This window comes from Schistocerca gregaria, chromosome 5, assembly GCF_023897955.1.
Source record: "Schistocerca gregaria isolate iqSchGreg1 chromosome 5, iqSchGreg1.2, whole genome shotgun sequence".
NCBI lineage: Eukaryota > Metazoa > Arthropoda > Insecta > Orthoptera > Acrididae > Schistocerca > Schistocerca gregaria.
This window is the reverse complement of record NC_064924.1, coordinates 672,760,339-672,776,443: the sequence shown is the minus strand read 5'-3', so window position 1 is coordinate 672,776,443 and position 16,105 is coordinate 672,760,339. Positions and strand designations below refer to the sequence as shown.

General features: G+C 44.6%; 1 protein-coding gene across 1 annotated transcript; it reads right to left on the bottom strand.

Moving 5' to 3' along the window:
• Positions 1-979: 979 nt before the first annotated feature.
• Positions 980-15,933, bottom strand: LOC126273449 (uncharacterized). The gene is made up of 4 exons (XM_049977004.1): positions 15,538-15,933; positions 15,222-15,455; positions 15,008-15,139; positions 980-1,297 (listed from the first exon to the last, which is right to left on the bottom strand). Exons 1-4 carry the CDS (start codon positions 15,931-15,933, stop codon positions 980-982), a joined length of 1,080 nt encoding a protein of 359 aa, XP_049832961.1.
• Between the last annotated feature and the right edge of the window lie 172 nt (positions 15,934-16,105).

Genomic DNA, 16,105 nt, shown 5'->3' with positions numbered 1-16,105 from the left:
TTTTCGGAAACCTAGAAACTTGGAATCTGCTTCTTGGCCTCCATTCATTGTTTGTACACTGTCATGTGAGGAAGGAGCAAACTGAGATTCACACAAGTGGTGTTTTCTAAATACGTGCTCATTAGTGGATAGAAGCTTTTGCGTCTCAAGGAAATTTATTACATTGGAACTTAGAGTGCGTTCAAGAACCACACCAAACCGATGTTAAGGAGTTTGGACTGTAATTATGCGGCTCTATTATTTTAACTTTTTTTTAATATATAGAATCACCTACGCTTCTTTCCAGCCGCTAGGGACTTTGCGCTGGACGATAGATTCGCTATAAATGCAAATTACGTAGGGGCCAGTGTCGCAGAGCACTCTCTGTGGATTCCATATGGATCAGGCGACATATTTGTAGTCAACTCTTTCAGTTGCTTCTGTACGTCACGGATGCCTATGTTCTACACGCGGGAGTATGTCAGACTACGATAAGTTTGTTCGATTCTCCCAGGTGAATGATGTCTTAAAAGTGGATTTCAAAACTTCATTTTATTTATTTATTTATTTGTTGTCTTCTATTACCATCCCAGTTTGGTAGACGTGTGAGCGGAGAGAAGCCTTAGAACTGCGTTTAGGGATTTTACGTCTGACGAGGACTTCCTCGTGATCTGGACATCTTTCGCTGGGGTATGACGGTGGAAGTTGTTGGATGCTTCGGTAGCGAATTTCTACTAACTTTTTGCTGTCGATATTTGCGCATTCTTTGCTGTTCCCTCAGCAATTTCCGAGTTTGACTATTACACCTCCGAGGGTCCTCACCGTCCACAATCCACTTACTCGGCACATACGTCTCCAGAGCGCCATTTACAATCACTTAAAAACTTTTCCCATAATTCCTCAACGTAAATAGCGTAAATACAATCCTAGTTTCCCTGGAGGATTTTTTAACTTTAGTAACCGCCATCTCCATGATGACGTCATGATCACTATCCCTGCCTCAGTACTGACACTGTCGAAAAGGTGAGGCCTGACTCCAGTGCGACGGGTGTCCAGGCGTCTGGAAATCTGAATCGTCACGTTTATGAAGTGCGGTGACATTTCGCTGGTGTCGCTCTTCCGCGACAGCCCCACTTGTTGCCACGTGACTGCTCTTGGCTGAGGAGGCGCACTCTGCAGACGTAGAGTGTCTCTTTGTTGCGTGGTGTGTGTGGTGTGCAACGGTGTGCAGCTGCTGGTAGTGGGCGCCAGAGGTGGCTTCGTGAGACCAGTAGGTCGCCACATTTCGCATGTCGCATGGGATGTTGGGTTCCTGCGCCTGTGAAACAAGGTGGACAATCAATTCTTACACGGATTTCAATGATGAACAGAGCGAGCAGCGAATTGGAATCGTGCATGTTGTTTAACGTTGCTTATCCTTCACACTGGATGTTACTACTGTAGGTTGCTACTGTTCTTATCATATCGTTTAAATGGGGTCTGAGTCGGTACTTAGTTTGTGTGATTTATTGTCGCTCAGGTTCAGGCATCAGGTGCGTGCCGCTAAAATCGTGGATGTCTTTCTGAGAAGACGTCTGAACTGGTCTGTTCTCATTTGACAGTTAATCAAATGGCTTGCCTCGTGAGCGTGTGCCGGTACTTCCTGCTGCAAGGTTGCACAGTCTTGTGCTGAACGATCAGTGTCTTAACCTGTTGGGTTCATGTTTCAACACTGATGTTAGGATTGCTTGTCTGTGGCGGAAAAGTGCTAAAGTATGTGTGTGTGAGCCGAATATCATGGTGTCCATTACAATGGAGAGGCTACCCCTTGGTGGTGGCCGAACGTTGGTTCATGTTTTCAGTGCTGGCTACTGTGAATGGCAGCAGTAGCTGCGCTTACAGTTCTTGACTTCGTTATGCGTGGCCAAATTCAGAGACTTGAGTGTGCTCTGTAGTTCTTAGCAAAGGTTAACTACTAGTGTAAGATCTAAATGGCGAACTGGCTAGCCTCTGACTACTTATTAAAGGAGTGTATATTGCAGATTTTGAGCATAAGGCAAGCCAGGTTCCTATATGCTGAAGTTATTATTACAAAGGCGAGTGCCAAAAACCTATGGCTGCCTAGTACTAAGTTATTCTTATCACGCGCTAGCGAGCATAAGTAGTGCTTTTGGGTTGTGGCTAAGTGTACTAGCGGCACAGATTGGTAAATGGAGCACCTAGAGGCTGGGTGTCGTTTGAGTGGATGCTATTATTGGTCGTGTATGTACCGGGTGATCAAAAAGTCAGTATAAATTTGAAAACTTAATAGACCACGGAATAATGTAGACAGAGAGGTAAAAATTGACACACATGCTTGGAATGACATGGGGTTTTATTAGAACCAAAAAAAAAAAAAAAAAGAACACTCCATATTGCTAGACGCGTGAAAGATCTCTTGCGCACGTCGTTTGGTGACGATCGTGTGCTCAGCCGCGACTTTCGTCATGCTCAGCCTCCCAGGTCCCCAGACCTCACTCCATGCGATTATTGGTTTTGGGGTTACCTGAAGTCGCAAGTGTATCGTGATCGACCGACATCTCTAGGGATGCTGAAAGACAACATCCGACGCCAATGCCTCACAATAACTCCGGACATGCTTTACAGTGCTGTTCACAACATTATTCCTCGACTACAGCTATTGTTGAGGAATGATGGTGGACATATTGAGCATTTCCTGTAAAGAACATCATCTTTGCTTTGTCTTACTGTGTTATGCTAATTATTATTATTCTGATCAGATTAAGCGCCATCTGTCGGACATTTTTTGAACATTTGTATTTTTCTGGTTCTAATAAAACCCAATATCATTCCAAGCAAGTGTGTCAATTTGAACTTCTCTATCTACATTATTCAGTGATTTATTCAGTTTTCAAATTTATACTGACTTTATGATCACCCGATATCTGTCTAGACAAGTATGTATTACGTCATTGTGGTGACGACTTGTGCCTTTGTGCCCGAAACTGATTAACAACACACATAGAAATACACTGAAGTGACGAAAGTCGTGGGACACCTCCTAATACAGCGTCGGACCCTCTTCTGTACGGCGTGGTGCAGCAGCCCGACGAGACCCAACAAGTCGCTGGAAGTCCCCTGCAGAAACATTGAGCCATGCTGCCTCTATAGACGTCCATAATTGCCACGTGTTGCCAGTGCAGTATTTTGTGCACCAACCGACCTCTACATTGCACCCCATAAATGTTCGGTGGGATTCATGTTTGGCGATATGGGTAGCAAATCTTTCGCTCGAACTGTTCAGAGTGTTCTTCAAATCAATCGCGGACAATTGTGGCCCAGTGACGTCGCACATTGTCATCCGTAAAAATTCCATAGTTGTTTGGGAACGTGAACTCTATGAATGGCTGCAAATGGTCTCCAGGTAGCCAAAAATAACCATTTCCAGTCAATGAACGCTCGTAAACACAGCCCACGCTATTATTGAGACACCATCAGCTTGCACAGTGCCTTGTTGGCAACTTGAATCCATGTCTTCGCGGGGTCTGCGCCACATTCGAACCTACCATCAGTCGAGTCATCTAGGGTCCCAGGAAAGGCGCTGCAGGAAATGTCGTCTCGTTAACAAAGCCACTCGCGTCGGTATTCTGCTGCTATAGCCCATTAACGCCAAATTTCACCACACTGTGTTAACGGATACATTCGTAGTACGTCCCACATTGATTTCCGCCTTTCTTTCAGTGTTACTTGTCTGTTAGCACTGACAAACCTAAGCAAACGCCGCTGCTCTCGGTCGTTAAGTGAAGGCTTGCGGACATTGCGTTCTCTGTGGTGAGATGTAAAGTCTGAAATATGGTAGTCTCAGGACACTCTTTACACTGTGGATCTCGGAATACTGAATTCCCTAAAAATTTCCGATATAGAATGTCCTATGCGTCTAGCTCCAACTACCATTCTACGTTCAGAGTGATTCATGTGGAAAGCCTTCCGACATGAGTATGGGCGCGTGACGGGAATTAACAGAGTACAAATAGCAGCTCCACCAATGCACCTTGTGTGCCTTGTGCACGCGATACTGCCGCGACCTGTTGAAACGTCCCGTTAGAAAAATTCTACACGAATGTGCTTAAGCTGACACACAATATTTTTAGCGCAACGCAATCTGACTTCCAAAATTCCCTACGAAAGAATGGCCCTGATTAACATTAACCTATACGTTTCACAAATCACTTACCTCACAAAAATCTTCGTTACTCGAACTACTGCAATACAGCAAGCGCCACTACTGCCAGCTAACTAAAAGATTCAAACTACAGAAGTCACTAACTACTGATAGGCACAGTTAGCAAATGAAAGATTTTAATAGAGAACAAACAATGTATTTACCTTTATAGTCATTATATATATATATATATATATATATATATATATATATATATATATATATATATCAGTTCATGACACCAATTCTTACAAATTTCAAAACTCCGCCATCTCTCTCCCCACGTCCACCACTGCTGGCGGCTCACCTCCAACTGCGCAACGCTACGCGCTGTTAGCATCCAGCTGCCGCTGCCCAACACTACAATGGCGAGTATTACAACAATGCCAACCAGCCACAGACTGCACACGGCACAGCCAGTGATTTTCATACAGAGCGCTACGTGGCGGCGGCGTTACCAATAATAAAACCTAAACAGCCTACTTACACTGTATATGTACACATCGCTGCTGCACGACATTTGTCACCTCTGTGTGATCTGCTCTTAATTAGGGATGATTTTCAAATACCCATGCTTAAGTAAATTAAAGTAATTAAAGTTGTTGGGGATATTATTATATGTTTTGTAGCCATATTGTACCTTTTTAAGTTATTGAAATGTTGTAATTCTTCATGCTTTCCCCGCGATCTGTTGACATCTTTGATATTCGGGAATCCAGCCGGATGTTCACGTCGTTCTCGCACGATATTTCAACAGCGTGCCTCGCTGTCTTCTTCAGGTGCTACCTGAGACTGGTCCTTGGGTCGACCGAGTCCAGTATTTATGCCTGGGAGGAGCTGGGCGTTCCCTAATCGGTCCGCGCCGATTCGAGTGTTCCATGTGTGGGCGGCGCCCGCCAGACGCGGCTACATTGTCCGTCTCTGGTCGCCGGTGTTCCCTCCGCCGTCCGCGGCCGGCCTGGCCGTCTTCTGAAGTCGAGTACGTGATCTGTGGTGTGTCAGATCTGGTCTCTAATGTCCGACACCTTGTCTCGCGGCTGTTCTCTCGGTCTCCACTTCTATTTCTTGTAGAATCCCGGAGTGTCCTGCGTTGAGTTTTCACAAGCTCAAGCGCTGGATCCCAGGCAGTGCTGATTTGGTGTCCTGAGTCACGGTTGATTAGATTGTCTGTGACCTTAATCTCAATGGCTTCTTTAATGACACTGTCCGAAAATCTTTAGGTCTGTGTCACAATCTTGGTGTCATTGTAATCCATTGAATGACCAAGTTCCAGACAATGCTCTGCTATGGCTGATTTACTTGCCTGCCTGAGTCTGGTATGTCTCTGGTGTTCTTTACACCTGATGTCCACAGTTCTGGTGGTCTGGCCAATGTATGACATCCCACACTGGCATGGTATATTGTAAATACCTGGCTTGCGTAGCCCCAGGTCATCTTTTACATTCCCCAGCATAGCCCCAATTTTGGTGGGTGGGCAAAATATGCTCTTGATGTCATATTTCTGGAGAATCCTGCTGATCTTGGCAGAGATAGGTCCGGCATATGGCAGGTATGCCATCTTCTTTGCCTCTTCTGGTTCTTCTTCTGGATCCTTTGGCCGTTTGGCAGGTTGAAGTGCTTTCTGGATATCTCTAGAGGAGTACCCATTCCTGCTGAGCACTGATTGTAAGTTTTCTATTTCTGTGACCAGACTATCAGGATCTGACGGAATTTGTGCTCTGTGGACCAGTGTTTTGAGCACTCCATTCTTCTGTGCCAGATGGTGGCAACTGCTGCCTTGTAGGTATAAGTCAGTGTGTGTAGGTTTGCGGTACCCAAGGACCAGTCTCAGGTAGCACCTGAAGAAGACAGCGAGGCACGCTGTTGAAATATCGTGCGAGAACGACGCGAACATCCGGCTGGATTCCCGAATATCCAAGATATTGAAATGTTGTAAGACTTGCAGCACATTTGAAACTAATAAATATTTCAGAGTCATAAAATTCATATCCAAATATCGCTAACAGTTTATAATTTTGAAGTTGGATAATTGCAATAGTGAGTTACTTTAAGCTGCAGAGAGAATCCTTGCCAAGGAATCTAGATCTGGTAAATCAGTGGTAAATGACTGTAACCTGCCTCCTTCCTTTTATGACAGACGACAAAAAGTTAAATGTTGCTGGCACTGCCAGTTAAGAGCCTGCCACCTATAGAGACCTCTATTTCAGAACACAATTCTGATCCTTGTCGCAAGAATCTAGTACAGTTGAGTTCGTATGGTGGAGTTAGGCCCTCGGTTTCTAGGAAGAGAGGGCGGTAGAATCTCATCGTAATTCTACTGTTTTTACCAATTTCGTCTAAAGAAATTTCCACTCTACTGCGTCCGTCAAATAATCCCAGACCTATATTCCTTCACCATAAATCGCCACAGTTGCTACAAGGTCTCAAATACAGACAGCAAAAAAAGTTTCGCATCACCTCGGTTCCGAGAGCTCCGGAACCTGTACAGAAAATTGGAGTAGAGATCAACGTAAACTTTATTTCCGCCCTTTTTATTGGTCATGAAAACCACTCATTGCATGTTGTACCACCATACAGCGAGACCTTCCGAGGTGTTGACCCAGACTGCTGTACACACCGGTACCTCTAATACTCAGTAGTACGTCCTCTTGCATTGATGCATGCCTGTATTCGTCGTGGCATACTATCCACAAGTTCATCAAGGCACTGTTGGTCGACATTGATCCGCTCCTCAACGGCGATTCGGCGTAGGTGACTCAGGGTGGTTGGTGAGTCACGTCGTCCATAAACAGCCCTTTTCGATCTATCCCAAGCATCCTCGATAGGGTTCATGTCTGGAGAACATACTGGCCACTGTACTCAAGCGATGACGTTAGCCTGAAGGAAGATGTGCACGACGGGGGCGCGAACTGTCGTCCATGAAGACGAATGCCTCGCCAGTTGCACTATCGATTGGAGGATGCCATTCACGTACCGCACAGCCGTTGTGGCATCTTCCATGACCACCAGAGCCGTACGTCGGCCCCACATAATGGCTTACCGCAGGGCTCAATCTTCGATCCTCTCTTATTTAATTTATATATTGTATTCGTCCAACGCAGCCGAGAAAATTTGGCTCTGCGGATTATTGGCAACTGCTACCCAATACGCGACATTCGAAAGATCTGAAGAAACTATAAATTTTTATTTACACTTCCGTTGTACTTTGGTGACACCTTTGCCAGGACGCTTTCTTTTAAGTAGCATATGCCTAGCGCAGAAGCAGAAATAATTCTTCATAATCTCTGTGGTACTAGTTGGGGCTCTTCGAGTACCGGCACTCGAACTGGTGTATTCCACAGTTGAGTGCTGGGCGCCTGTCCGGCTTAATAGTCCAAATGTGAAACGATGGATGTGCTACTTAGGGAATCCATGCACATCGTTACTTGGTCAATACTCCCACACATTGGTTACCTATCTTCAAATCACCCGTCCTTATATCAGATGAAAGAGTGTGTTAGCACGTCCCTGTCGGAAAATAAATGTTAGTCCTGACCTTCCAATACTGAATGATGTATTCTGTGTAGACCGAAAGCGATTGAGATTACAAAAACTCAGTCTTGTCAAGACCATGATTCTTACTGAAGATGAATTCAACGCCACTGATGAATGAAAGTTTTGCTGGTGAGAAAACTGTCCTTTGCATTGGCTGTAACTGTCATGCATCCAGGAGAAAACACTGGGATTTCACCAGCTTCGGGCAACTGCGACTTCTCTGAACTACACACAAACGGACCATAAAAGATTGTCATTTGTATCAAGATGTCTCGCCCGCATTTACATCAATCATTTCGAATATTTACTTTTGAATACATTGTGGGAGCAACCAGTGATCAGTGTTATTAGTAATATTTACCATCAAAAACAGTCTTTATAACAAGTTACTTATTTCGGTGACCGGTTTCGACCACAACTGTAGTCATCTTGAGACCAATGAGCAAGAACCTCCTTCTGGTGGTAAAAATAGTGATTTACCACCAAAAGTAGGTTCTTGCTGATTGGTCTGAAGATGACCACAGTTGTGGTCGAAGCCGATCACCGGAATGAATAATTTGTGATCAAGACTGTTTTTCATAGTAAATTTCGAATATTGGCTCAAATGGCTCTGAGCACTATGGTGCTTAACAAATGGTTCAAATGGCTCTGAGCACTATGCGACTTAACTTCTGAGGTCAGCAGTCACCTAGAACTTAAAAATAATTAAACCTAACTAACCTAAGGACATCACACACATCCATGCCCGAGGCAGGATTCAAACCTGCGACCGTAGCGGTCGCTCGGTTCCAGACTGCAGCGCCTAGAACCGCACGGCCACGCCGGTCGGCGGGACTTAACATCTGAGGTCATCAATCCCCGAGAACTTAGCACTACTTAAACCTAACCAACCTAAAGACATCACACACATCCATGCTCGAGGTAGGATTCGAACCTGTGACCGTAGCAGTCGCCGGCCGGTGTGGCCGAGCGGTTCTAGGCGCTTCAGTCTGGAACCGTGCGACCACTACGGTCGCAGGTTCGAATCCTGCCTCGGGCATGGATGTGTGTGATGTCCTTAGGTTAGTTAGGTTTAAGTAGTTCTAAGTTCTAGGGGACTGATGACCTCAGCAGTTAAGTCCCATAGTGCTCAGAGCCGTAGCAGTCGCGCGGTTCCGGACTGAAGCGTCTAGAACCGCTCGGCCACTGCGGCCGGCATTTCGAATATAGGCAGACAGTGAAGAGTGGAGCGATTAACAATATAAATGGCGTTGATATTCGCCAATAGCGACTGTCTCTTCTTTATATTACGTTGGAGAGGTGCGTCAAGTGGTGATCGCGGTCACCTTTGGCACGGTGCCCAGAGGAAGCACAGCCAGCAGTCAACTGCTCCAGCCGGCCTCTCTTGTTGTAACCGGTGACTCAGCCAGAGTCTCACAATTACTGGCGTGACCACGACCAGAAACTGCCCTGCAGTCGTTTCACGGCCAGGCCTCAAACGACAGTGACGTTTGGTTTTCACTTGTGGAGCAAATGAGGTGATAAGTCTTTCACCTTAGATGGTTGCCGACAGCAGCCGAGCTGGAACTCCAAAAGTTCCTTCCATATACGCTTCGGCTGGGAAGTGAAAAGTCACATTCTTCCGTCTCTAGCATTTGTCGGTAAGCGGGAGCACTTCTAAATAACTAGCTGTCGTCTCGCCTCTGTCTTGTTATAAACCAAATAAACCTCGTTTTCCTTCTTAACCTGTTCTAAAAGCAGATCCTTAAAAGAGTTTCGTCAAGGCAGAGCAACTGATCTGTCTGCAAACTCTTCCAGCAGTAAGGAACGTGCAAATACTAGTGATACAGTAGTGGGCAGGAATGGTATAGCAGATGAAGTCGCCTGCAAACTGATTGCTGATGACAGCCATCTTGTCTCTCCACGACGACGATGCCTTGTGATGGTAGTGCACTATCTGGTCCGAACACCCCTGTGTAATGCGGAATTCACTACATCTTACGAAAGGTGGACCCACCAGTATAAAATACCGTAGCGCAGCGAAGATTGTGTTCTCAATGCAGAAACAGTAACAGCAGTCTTGATCGGCCAAGACAGCAGAGTAACTTGTAAACCTACTCGCTCAATGTCACGTGAGTAACAGAGACGTTTTAGTTCTTGTAGAGGTGCCTAAGTCGACTGATGGTGAAGTGACTGTGAAGTGGAAACGCAGTGGAACAACCAACAGTTAAACCAGTGCCAGGCAGATATGGTGTGCTGAAGGACAGGGACCGTCAAAAAATGCGGAAGAAGTGTAAAAAATCGCATAAAATCAGCGCTAGAAAGCATTCGGGAGTTCCAATGTGCTATCAGCTGTCCAACTAGCACAGTGACCGTGTTTAACGAGTTGAACAGAATGGACAACAACGGTCGACCAGCCCCTGGTAAGCCGTACATTCAGTGCCGAGCGACGATTGAGACGATGTAAGGAGCGAAGTCACTGGACAGAGGACGATTGAAAACGACCAATCTGGAGTGATGAATCACCTTATACTCTTTTTCAATCCGATGGAAGTGCCTGGGTTAGAATGGTATCTGCCATCATGAAGAACGCAGAAGATATGGTATGCCGGTGTTTCTCCTGTTTATAGTGCGGTCTCCCTTTGGCATCGCCAACGGTCCTCCATTCACGGGAATAAGCTCCGGTTTATGAAGCTTCTCCCAGCTGCTTGGACGACCTCCTCTCTGCCCTCCCGCCGGGAGGAGGTTATTTTGACTCGGCTGCGTATTGAGCACTGCCTTTTTAGCCATCGTCATTTGCTAAGTGGCGCTACCGCACCACTTTGTACGCATTGCACTCAAGTTCTAACTGCCCGCCACTTCCTGATGGAATGTCCATTTTTTAACCTTTTTCGTTCCTGTTTGGGTTCGACGTCGGAGTTACCGACCGTGTCTTGCTTTTTGTCCGCCAAAGTAATATGGCGAAGGCCATTTAATTTTTAGTTTTGGTCCTCCGTTTCTGTGTGGTCTTTTTTAGCCCTTTTTCCACGTGACTGTTTTTAGCTCTCTTCTATTATGTCAATTGGGACTGACGTATAGTCGTTTTTTCACTCCTCTCTGTCTTCGTGTTCTGTAGTTTTCACTTAGGCTCGTATGACCCCCGTTGTACCCTGTCATAAAGCACCAACAGTGAGGCAATGGTTCGTGTACAATAGCCTTCCTGAAATGGACTCGTCTGCCCAAGAGTCCAGACCTGTAACCAATGGAACGCTTAGGGCATGTAAGTAAATAGTGGCTCAAGCGGCAAAAAGCTGATTTGGAGATAATCAAAAATGGTTGTAAAGCAGTTATACAAAAACAGTATAAATGCTACGACACAAACACAAAAAATTATACAGGTTTCATGTCATACATGTGTTTTTATTCTACGCCAGTAGGTCTAAGAACAAAATTATACAAAAGCTGAAGAAAATGAAAGGTGCTGTGTGCAATGGCGTCAACATCAATAACGTTACAAGTGCCATTCCCACTCATTCGTATTCTCCTCTTCTCGAAATGCAGTCACTTTAACTAAATACCTTTCCCTTTCTTCATACAGCCTAGGGACACAGTGAAGTGTTTCCGACTGCACCTGTTGAATTTCAGAAGGCTTCTCGTTCATCTTCAAGATGTAGTGTTCCTTGATCTCTTCCACTGAGAGTTGACCGAACTTGCAATACCCCTAGCCGTTCAGCAATCAGTCTGATCCACTGTGCTTTTGAAATACGTACGTTGGTAAAATTCATAGGTTTTCAGAGCTGACTTAAGGTCGTAAGACTCTCTTTCTTGCGTAACAGTAATTTTGAATGGTAGTGTACGCTTAGATTCAGTAACGAGGCTAACTAAATCTTTCGCATCTTCACGTACAGTTAGCCTCTTTCGTTTCTCAAAGTGGGCCAATTTACGACCGCAAGAGATGAGAGTGTCCTTTGAGCAAAACCGTGTGTTCTGCTTCTGTAAAGTACGAGCCCTCCACACAGTGAGCCGCTCTTCGCCGCCGGTCTTCGGCGCGGAACCGAAGACCCGCTCACAGCAACCTGTCTTCCGCTCTAACCCACCTGTTCCGCTCACTTTTACTATACAAATGTACTCTTTGTTTCAATTTGACCCGACATAATGAAATGCTGAAAACTACTCATACGTATTTCTCGTACAGTTGTAAGCCATCGACAGTGTTGTTATATTACAGTGCGTCGTTAATGATCATAGTGACAATAATAATAATAATAATACACAGAACTTCACTAAAGAAAATTTATTATTTTAATATTCATACAAGGTATATTATGAAAACAGACATCTCCACAAAAATGTATCTGTCCGTCTGCCCATATCACTTTCTTTCCTTCTTACTTACTGCATTTTGGACACAAGTAGGTCACGTATGTTTTTTTCATACATGTTTATTACAATTTCCACACAACATGTCTGTTTTAGTGTCATTGCTTGAAGGAGAGAAGTTAACAGCGTGCACGTTTAGCAGAGATTTTTGTTGGTGCTGATTTAGCCACACCTGTCACTTCAGGGTCTTGGATGCTCCTGGCCTTTCTCAAAGAATCTTCTCTTCTTGGAAAATCCTTTCTTGATGCAATGGCCTCTGTAATAAGTGACTTTTCAAGTTCCTCCAAAAATATTCTCCGTTTATTCAATTTTTTTTGCATTCCAGTTAGGGTGGCTCGAAGTCCACAAGATATGTGTATTATAAGTAGCAACATCAAGAATATTGTAGAAAACTATCATGGGCCATCTACTGGTTCTTCATTTGCATGCATATGTACCTGTTAGCTGATCGAGTGTGTCTAGAGCCCCTTCGGTTGAATTATAGTCTAATATCATTTTTGGCTTTTTATCAGCCCTGTCACTTATTTCTCACCATGGTGGAGAGAGCTCATTGGTGCAACATTCTTAATTAACCACCACAGTGTCATTTGTGAACTAAAATGAAGAGCTATGAATCTCTTTGTTGGTCATACTTTGTGGAAGCTGTGGGCTGTTTTTACGTATGGTTCCTAACATTCTCAGTTTCATTTTCAGGAGCAGCTGTCCCAAATTGTTTGACGTAAAAAAAAATGTCCCATGTTACACACTCACCTCGTAGATCAGAGGTAAGATCAGCAACTACCAACATTCCACGACTTTTTTCTGGTGCATCTCCACTCTCCTTACCTGCATAAATTTGGCCTTCCAGTACATATGAAGATTTGCTGTCAGCCATAGTCCGTATCTTGATCCCATATTTTTCAGGTTTGCTTGGGATGTACTGCTTGAATGGACAGTGGCCTCTAAATGCTACCAACCGCTTGACGGCGTCACGTATTCCCCTGGATTATACAGTTTAGGGAGGACTTCTAACCACTTCTCCCAGATACTGCAAATGGCAACGAGTTTATCAGTACGCCGTCTTTCCTCTCCTGTGGATTTCTTATCAAATCGCAAGACGTGCACTACTTTACAGTATGATTCTAGGGACGCGGTTACTCGGAATACGTTCCGCCCAGTATCCTTATCCATCAAACTTTTTGTAGATTTCCCATGTGAGCGATATATACCCGCAAGTCCTAAGTATGCATGAAAAAGAGAATATCAGTGTTTGCCATTGTTTATCATAAACTCTTTGCGCCTCAATATTTGACATCTCTATTATTTCTTCCTGAAGTGCTGTAGAAAATAAAACTTCAAATGGACTTTTTACATCACGTGATAACTCCCGTGCCACTCCTGATGACGTTCAAAGCAGATCGGCGGTCATGTTGTGCTGGTGGTTGCCACTGACATTCTACGTTCCTGTTTTTAGAAGTAGAACACAGTACACTACTCTGAACACCCTGTGGGCTGTCGTCAGTGCCGTCAGAACTCTCGCTTTCAGGTGCATTACTTACACGAACTTGGGAAGTGGTAACTCGTCTGTTGAGCTATTTACTGATTCTTCCAACACAGCAGCAGTCAATGTTGTAATTGACATACTGTCACAGTTCAGACTGACAACCGTTAGAGAACACAAACTGGCCAAAAAGAATGGATAATTCGAACAGTTGACTACTCGTAATACAAGGCTATTGTTTTAAACGGAGCACCTTTGTTGACTTGAATGTTGAGAGTAAATATGAACAATGGAAGTCATTACTACTATAATATATGAGGCAACAAGAAAGTATTTGACTGAAGAGTAATCATATTAATGTAGGGTCATATTGTCCCAAATATTACGTATGTAACTCTGAAAGTTTATGGTCAGATGACTTTAAATAATTTAAAACTATTTTAATCACATAGTGCCCTTGCATTTTTAAAGTCGTCAAATTTCATAAAGTTATTTTGATACTTACATAATAAAAAACGAAATTAATAACCATTTTGGGTCATATAGTCCCGAACACAACAGCAGGATTAATAGTCGTAAATATTGAGGAAGATAATTTATAGCGTCTTTTCGCGTAGCTCAGAACAAACTGCAATACGATGTATTAGTTCCGTATGTTTGTACAGAGATTAAATGAAATGATCGTATGGCGTTGATGGCCGCCGACGTGCAAGTCTTTTCAATAGACACTACATTAGGCGACTTGCCTGTCGAGTGTGATAAAACAACAATGAGGACAACAAAACACCCAGTTCCCGGACAGAGAAAATCTTCGACCCTACTGAGAGTCGAACCCCGTCACGCTATATGGCAGTCAGACGTACTGACCAATCAGCTAATGGGGATAAATTTCTACAAGATATACCTTGCAACAAATTAAGAAAAATATTCACACATGCTTACCTTAGATTTTCTGTTCCACGGGTAGCAAGGTGTCAAAATCATTGTTATACATTTTACGAATCTCATTCCATGTTTAGATCTTTTATATTTTGTTCAAACAATCAGCTGTAGAACAGACCCATAGTACTGGCCTACGTTCCAATTCCACAATGAAACTATCAGCGTCGAACACACTGTTTTCTCCATAGTTTTAGACACGCACGACAAATCTTTGATACTGATCTACACTGGTCACTGGACAGAAACAACAGAGACGCTGAGTCAACAATGGGTACCGAGACTGCGCGCTGAAGGTAACAAGCGGCTCACCGCATACCTAGGGAAGGCTGCCACACGGCTCTGTGCAAAGCGAGTAGCAGGTGATTCACTTGACAAGTTACACTGCCGCTCAGTGAGACGCAGTCGAAGCTCTGAGTAACTTGACAAGTTACACTGCAGCTCAGTGAGCCGAAGTCGAAGCTCTGAGTCACTTGACAAGTTACACTGCAACTCAGTGAGATGAAGTCGAAGCTCTGAGTCACTTAACAAGTTACACTGCAGCTCAGTGAGCCGAAGTTGAAGCTCTGAGTCACTTGACAAGTTACACTGCAGCTCAGTGAGCCGAAGTCGAAGCTCTGAGTCACTTGACAAGTTACACTGCAGCTCAGTGAGCCGAAGTCGAAGCTCTGAGTCATTTGACAAGTTACACTGCAGCTCAGTGAGAAGAAGTCTAAGCTCTGAGTCACTTGACAAGTTACGACAACTTACACTGCAGCTCAGTGAGCCGAAGTCGAAGCTCTGAGTCATTTGACAAGTTACACTGCAGCTCAATGAGCAGAAGTCGAAGCTCTGAGTCAGTTGACAAGTTAAACTGCAGCTCAGTGAGCCGAAGTCGAAGCTCTGAGTCACTTGACAAGTTACACCGCAGCTCAGTGAGACGAAGTCGAAGCTCTGAGTCACTTGACAAGTTACACTGCAGCTCAGTGAGCCGAAGTCGAAGCTCTGAGTCATTTGACAAGTTACACTGCAGCTCAGTGAGAAGAAGTCTAAGCTCTGAGTCACTTGACAAGTTACGACAACTTACACTGCAGCTCAGTGAGCCGAAGTCGAAGCTCTGAGTCATTTGACAAGTTACACTGCAGCTCAATGAGCAGAGGTCGAAGCTCTGAGTCACTTGACAAGTTACACTGCAGCTCAGTGAGACGGAGTCGAAGCTCTGAGTCAATTGACAAGTTACACTGCAGCTCAGTGAGACGAAGTCGAAGCTCTGAGTCACTTGACAAGTTACACTGCAGCTCAGTGAGCCGAAGTCGAAGCTCTGAGTCAGTTGACAAGTTACACTGCAGCTCAGTGAGACGAAGTCGAAGCTCTGAGTCACTTGACAAGTTACACTGCAGCTCAGTGAGCCGAAGTCGAAGCTCTGAGTCACTTGACAAGTTACACTGCAGCTCAGTGAGCCGAAGTCGAAGCTCTGAGTCATTTGACAAGTTACACTGCAGCTCAGTGAGAAGAAGTCTAAGCTCTGAGTCACTTGACAAGTTACGACAACTTACACTGCAGCTCAGTGAGCCGAAGTCGAAGCTCTGAGTCATTTGACAAGTTACACTGCAGCTCAATGAGCAGAAGTCGAAGCTCTGAGTCAGTTGACAAGT